The sequence below is a fragment of the Chanos chanos genome, chromosome 9 (assembly GCF_902362185.1).
Source record: "Chanos chanos chromosome 9, fChaCha1.1, whole genome shotgun sequence".
Taxonomy (NCBI): Eukaryota; Metazoa; Chordata; class Actinopteri; order Gonorynchiformes; family Chanidae; genus Chanos; species Chanos chanos.
Window position 1 is genome coordinate 20,689,122 of NC_044503.1, and position 6,944 is coordinate 20,696,065.

At 39.5% G+C, this 6,944-nt stretch overlaps 1 protein-coding gene across 1 annotated transcript; it reads right to left on the bottom strand.

Moving 5' to 3' along the window:
- Positions 1 to 733: 733 nt before the first annotated feature.
- Positions 734 to 6,232, bottom strand: LOC115821466 (interleukin-8-like). The gene is made up of 4 exons (XM_030785292.1): positions 6,166 to 6,232; positions 5,791 to 5,923; positions 4,964 to 5,051; positions 734 to 886 (listed from the first exon to the last, which is right to left on the bottom strand). The coding sequence occupies exons 1-4, from the start codon at positions 6,218 to 6,220 to the stop codon at positions 734 to 736; spliced, it is 429 nt and encodes a 142-aa protein (XP_030641152.1). The 5' UTR covers positions 6,221 to 6,232.
- Positions 6,233 to 6,944: the final 712 nt, after the last annotated feature.

Below are 6,944 nucleotides of genomic sequence, written 5' to 3' on the forward strand. Positions count from 1 at the left end.
CCATGGTTGCAGTGTCTTGTATTAGAATGAGTGTGGGTTGTTTTGAAGTGTTCTCTGTTTAAATAGCTGTTGAAGTGTTTGAATGTGTTTTAAGAGGTGGAGCAGATTGTTCATAGAGTCTGCACAGAGCTGACAGGATTGGGATGGCGGACTATGCTCTGGAATCTGCAGGTTTGACAGCTGTTTTAATCACTGCTAATATGGACTTTGATAGAGGTCAGAGGCCATTCTTTTGCTTTCTAATACTGCTGGGTTATTCCTTTTCTGTTATCCTGGATGTGGACCACCAGAAGGCGGTATTACAAAGATGATAACTGACTCATCCCTGTAATTTCTGGTTACGTTACCTCAAAGTAGAAATCATGTCCTGTTTTCCTGCTGGTTACAGCCTTATGTATGGAGTGGCTTGGGCTGAGTAGGAAACTGACAGTGTAAAATCAGCTGTCAAATAGTGACATTTTTAGAGATGTGTGTGTGTGTGTGTGTGTGTGTGAGTGTGAGTGTGTGTGTGTGTGTGTGTGTGTGTGTGTGTACTGGAAACTATCAGTTGAGGAAATGGCCAGAAAATATATGGAGAAGTGAATGTCATTGAGTCGAGATGTCAGGATTCAATGTGAGGACCTAATGTGCTGGAATAACTCAGCTGGGTGAATGTTTAGACTGAAGATCTAAAGGTCTCTGGTTCACTCCTGGGTTTTGGAGACTTCTTAAGTTGTCTGTCTGATCCACCCTCCTAGTCTTCCCCCTCTAGGGCCACTGACGGGGCCAGCAGGTTGGCCGGGGGTGGCACGGGCAGTCCTGGGGCAGCTAACGTGCTGGGGCAGCTAATGCTAACGCTAGCACTTAAGTTGAAAGGTGGCTTGTCAGCAGAAGCAAGCCAGGCTGGCTAGTTAAGAGAACTATGCTCCAAAGAAAGAGTTATGTTTTCCTCAGTTAAGTGACAGCGAACACACCATGTCATGTCAGCATGTCAGTGAAGCGAAAGCTCTGTGTAGTTTTGAAAAAGCCAATACTACCAGGTCCATTACATGTAGTGCATGTGTGTGTGTCTGTTTGTGTGTATGCATTGGTGTGTGTGTGTGTGTGTGTGTGTGTGTGTGTGTGTGAGTGCGTTGGTGTGTGTGTGTGTGTGTGCGTGTGCGTGTGTGTGTGTGTGTGTGTGTGTGGAGTGTTGTGTTCTGTGTACGTATTTTACATTTTACTTCACTGTTGTCCAGCATAAGGGTTCAGACTGATTATGTGCTTCATTTTTGCTCTACACTGTTCTGTACTTTATGGTATGAATTTTCAGTGTACATGCAGATGCTGCAAATTCTCCTGTTTTGGTCACATACCCACTGTCACCACTGGTCTCATTCCGCATATGGTTGGACTTACTGGATATTATCTCCATGGAACAGAGTGGATGAGTTGAGAGTTTTGAGGAATTGGTGATTTCTATTTTTTTCATCAATGACTCAAAAACATTTCCTCTTAGCTTTTCTCATTTTCTCATTCTGGAATTCTTATTTTGTCTTTCACTGAATCTGTTGCTTGTCTCTCACTCTGAAAATAATAAAAGGAAGTCACAGGAAATTGCAGTGACACAGATCTGAACCTGAACACAGTTATTCCAGAAATACAATAAACTCACACTTATGAGAAATTTATAATCATTTAATCAGAACTTACAAAAACTGTGATTCACTTTGTGATTCCCATAATGTCTAGTCAGAATTAGGGGTGTGCATGAATGGGGAATGCCTTATTTGGAAAAAAATGAGATTCTAACTAATCATAACAAATACAAAATAGAAAACCCATTCTTTTTTTTTTAAATTTTCTCAAGCAATGTGATTGTCATAGTGCAATGACATGGATTTTCATATCGGCTTGGTTGCATTTTCTGAATCCAAGATATCACTGCACTGACAGTCAAGAGAGTGAGGGAGAGACAAGGGAGTGAGAGTGTGTGTGTGTGTGTGTGTTTGTGTGTGCGCGTGAGTGTGCTTGTATGTCTGTCTGTGTGTGTGTTTGTGTGTGTATGTGTGTGTGTGTGTACGTGTGTGTGAGCTTGGCCAACCTGCAGGTCAACTCAGTGCTGCTGTTGGACTGACTGAGCATGAACTGACATTGTTTATTGACATAGTACAAGTGAGGGTGAAGTACAAGTAGGATGATACTGTAAATCCTCAAATAGTGGCTGGGTCTTTAACTACTGAATTACATATATTCGGGTCGAATTATAGCTGGGGATCCTACCTGTTTGGGCAAATAAAGGCCGGTTCCAAATTCAGGCTGGGTACAAAAAAAAGAAAGAAAGAAAGAAAAAAAAACCTCAAAATACAGAAAGGCTCAAGTGGTAAACTCATGAAAGAAGTTCTATAGTTACTCAAAGATAATGTCTGCTATTCTAAACACAGAAATGTTTAAGTGCCTTCTCACAAAGCCAGCAGCCAGCTACAAACAGTTTGGCTAACTGACAACAAATGTAGCTTACCATATCTGGCTTGGCTGGGTAAATGTAAATATAAGGGGAAGGTTTTTCTTAATAAAGAGAAGCATTTCCGCTCTCTCACACATAAGTCGGTTTCTTTTCTCGTTAACAACTTCAGAAGCTGCGCTGAAGAGTCGTTTGCCATCAACATTAGTGCATGGCACTGACAGAAATTTCCGAGCTGTGGAAGCCAAGGAGGGAATTGGACTGCGTTTCTTCTCCAGTGCTCTAGAATGATGATTCTTTAAATATTTTATCAAGCTGCTGTAGTCCTTTGTATATGTGCTTCCCCTTGCAAATATTACAAATATTACAATTAGCAGTTTTGCTGTCTTTGTTTTTTTAAGTTTAAAGATATTCCAAATAGCTGACATGATTCCAAGTTTGATTGCAATTCTAGGGCTTTCGCAGCAAGTTTACAGTCTTCGTCATTATGCATCAATGTACTCGTAATTGGAAGCATTAAATTATGATGCCAATACCAAGTACGAGTGTTCACCATGCTGTATCAGCCGATACAAGTATCAACGAGTAGTATCGGTGCGTTACTAAAATACACTACTAAAAAAGGACAAATCATAAATAATGTCTCTAATAATAGCCTGTCTCAAATAAAGGCCTGGTTCTCTCTTCAGTTGAGGTAAATAAAGGCCCTGACCACTAAAGATCCATCCAAAATTACAAGTCACTGATAAATCTATTTTGTTAATGAATTCATCACTATCCAAGTCTGATGTTTCCCAGCAAATACCTGATATACGAGCCAACCATGCTGACCAAATTTCCCACAGTGTGTGTTTCTATCCCTGACAGAGTAGGATGCCAGTGGGGGAGGTGGAGTGTCTGAGACACCATATCCTTCACAAATAATATTTCTTATGTTTTAAAAACGTCTCAGTCTAGTTTCAAAGCCACCCTGGTACGCCAAAGGATCAATGTTGTTACATTACTCTTTTCCCCATGCCTCAAGCACGTCTATAAGTGGAGTTGGGGCTTCTTTGTTTTGCATATCTCTTAAACTTGTCACAGCCTGCACCTCATCTTTTGGACTTTTAGTTTGATATGTCTCTGTGCTCCTGTTCTGTCTGTCTCTGCCCCTCACCTGTTCCTGTTTGTCTCGTTTATTAACCTTGTTAATTTGGACCAATCATGTTTCCCCTGTTTAGTTTCCCTCTGTATTTAAGCCCTTGTGTTTCCCTTGTCTCTTGTCTATCGTTGTTTGTGTTTTAGAGCACACTGTTATGCTGCACCTTTTTGTCATCGGTTTTTGTTCCAGTTTGTACTTGTATTTTGATCTTCATTTTAAGTAAAGTCCTCCGTTTTGTCACCTTCATCATCGTGTCTCTGCACTTGGGTCCTGCACCACACCACCAGCGTGACAAAACTATTAAATATTTGATTAAAAAGTATGTGTTCCCAAGCTTATGGTGGTAGTGTTGAGATTCCTACATATATATTTGGTGGGTGTTTTTTTTTTTTTTTTAGTTTTTATTGTTATATAGATTTGGTTACCTGCTGACCAGGCTTTATTCTCATTCTACCAAGGGTGTGATTTGAAAGTTTTAAGGAACTGGTGATTTCTAGTTATCTCCTTTTATTCTTTAATGGCTCATCAAAAATTTCCCATCTCTTAGCTTTTCTTTCTTTCTTTCTTTCTTTCTTTTTTAAGTATGTCATTTTTTTCACTATGACATATTTAAGCATCAGAAGAATTTGTTGGATATGGAAATGATGGGGAAAAAATGTGGTTGGAAATTTAAATGACACTGATTTAAATCTGAGCACAGTTTATTACAATTCAACAATGGGCCATGGTCCTAAAAATATAAACAGTTGGTCATGAATTCTAAAATATATGGCTGACATCCCAAAAGCAGGTATATGAACACAGACCAGCTGTGCTCTAAGCCAGTGATCCCAACACAGATCATAAATAACAATAAATAAATTAATACAGTTTCTGATTAAATACTGAAATGCATAAATACTGCTAAATTCTTCATTCATAAATATGGGAAGCATGTTGTTATTAATGCTGTATTTGTTGTGGTTCTCATTTGTTGATAAAAATCTCTGGTGACAGTGTCTTTAAAACAACAGCCTCCAAAGACAATCCTGAGATCTTCTCCGTTCCCTTACACTCCAGAGCGAGGTCACAGTTTTTGGCAGCAGACCTGATGTGATCCTTCCAGCTGTCTGGCATGAGCTCAAGGCTTCTTGCTACAAAATAAAAGTCCAAAAGTGTTAATTCCACTTACGGTTTAACAGTTTGTAGAGTCTGTGTACAGACACAGAAGAAAAACCATGAAAATTGATATATTTGACTAAGTTAACAATTAAAGACTGCAGAGTGACTGTTAACAATCAGCTTTTTGTTTATCAGTGCTTTGTATCAGTTAGTCGGGTCCACAGACTGTCGTTACACCATAGCACTTTTTTAATCAGTGTCTCCTAACATAGCGAACATGGTAAATGGTCACTACTTACTTGGCAAGGATTCTTATCAATGACCTTCTTAACCCAGGGGGCAGTGGTATCCAAACAAATCTTGTCACCACTGTGCTTCAGAGTGGCACTGCAGGATGTTTAAGAGAAAAAGACCAGTTAAAACAGAACAAACAGAGAGAGATTTTGTTGTATTGGATTAGTGGGTTATGTGTTTTTTGTTAAGTGTTCCTCCTGTAGAAAAGAAACCGTTTGTTAATTGTGTGAGTGTTCTGTTAGTTTCTGTTGTTTAAAATCGTGCCATAAGAGTGTTCGTAGTTTTTTTTTTGTTGTGCGGTTAACATCTGTTCTGTTTCCGCCCTGGGAGCTGTAGGGGTGAGCTGACATTTCTGTTACCTTTATCGTTTTCTCCTGTTTTTTGTTAGATAGGGAGTTAGTGTAAGGTTTGTCTTTATTTTGTCTTTTCTTTCTGTTAGAGTAGGTAGTTCTTTTTTTAAAAATAGCTAGTTTTCATTTTGGTTATTATTTTGGCCTGGGCAAACCCCGACGCTGTTCTCCCCTCTCTTTTCTTTTATTTTTGTGTAAATAAAATTGTAAATATCACTGGCAATCATATGGTCTCGGTCACTTTTATGTTGCACCCAGTACCCCTAGAGCTGGGACGTAACATATCCAAATACAAAACACCTCTGTACTACGATTATGCCATTGCCTGTAGGACATGGGAATAGATTCATGAAAATCTACCACTCTGAAGATTAAACAAGCCATTTCCCTCTTCCTTATTACTCCGGGAACAGCTGAACAGTAAAGAGCTGATGACTGACTGTGACTATGAAGCAGAGAGACAGCAAAACAGTAGGACTCACATGATCTCTGTGTCTTTACAGTGTGGGCTTGGAGGGAACAGCTCCACTTTCTCAATGAGTTTACCCATAAACCTGCTCTCAGTCTCAATGCAGCGACAGCGAGGGTCAGCTCCTACGCCCGTCAAACTCATTCCTGTGGAAAGTTGAAAATAACAATCGTTTTTTAAGAATAATGCTATGGAGGATTTTGTGATCTTTACAATATGGATGAAAGTATGAGAAATGCAACTGCAAGTGCAGCAGAAGATATTTGACTGGAGAATACTTAGAGACCAAAAATGAATTCTGCATGTAGTTACACGCATTATATTTAACCTATCACAGGTGAAATTTAGAAATTCAGATATCAAATACAGATATCAAATATCAACTTACCCTCAGTAATACTCAGAACTGCCACAAATACAATGACAGAAGAGCAGAAGTTCATCTTGATTTCAGAGTGAAGTGACCAACAGTGATGTTAAACCAGCACAGCTGAAGTTAATTTTTGTAAAAGGTCTGTTCAGTGGAGATGTATCCAGTAGTTCTTGTGCTGAAACTACACTTCTGTCTGAAGGAGTTGTGTTTACAGTGTGTCGTCCTCACTCACAGGCGATAATGTGACACTGTGTGACTGCTGCTCTTTTAAAGCTACTGGCTGGAAGTGAGTCACACATGACATTGCGCAATCCTGAAATCGGGGAGAGTCTGCACTGATGCCATGGCATGAGCTCATGGGCTCATACTCTACAAATCATTTCCGTCAAAACCAGTTGACAAATCCGTGAAAAAATAATCAAAGATATGCAGTATATCGTGAAAGACGGAAAACAATTGCAACAATTCCTGAACTGAAAGCACAAGAAGATTAAATTACAACAAAGTATAACAGCAAACTGTCAGTGTGAAAAAAATCTTTACAGTAAAGGCAGTAGCCAACATTTGGTTCTGCTCAAATCAGTGTAAATACACACATTTTGAATTGTCCTAGACAGCTTTAAACAGACACAAAGAGGCTACAAGCTCAAGTTTAGTGACTTTTGGGGTGGGCTTGCTTCAACTAGAGTCCTGCATGGGCGTGAAATTTAGGGGTGAGTTGTACTGAAAATGAAGGCTCAAAGACCTATCAAAGCTTGCTTGCCCCTTCCAAATTATTCCTCAGAAAAGAAATT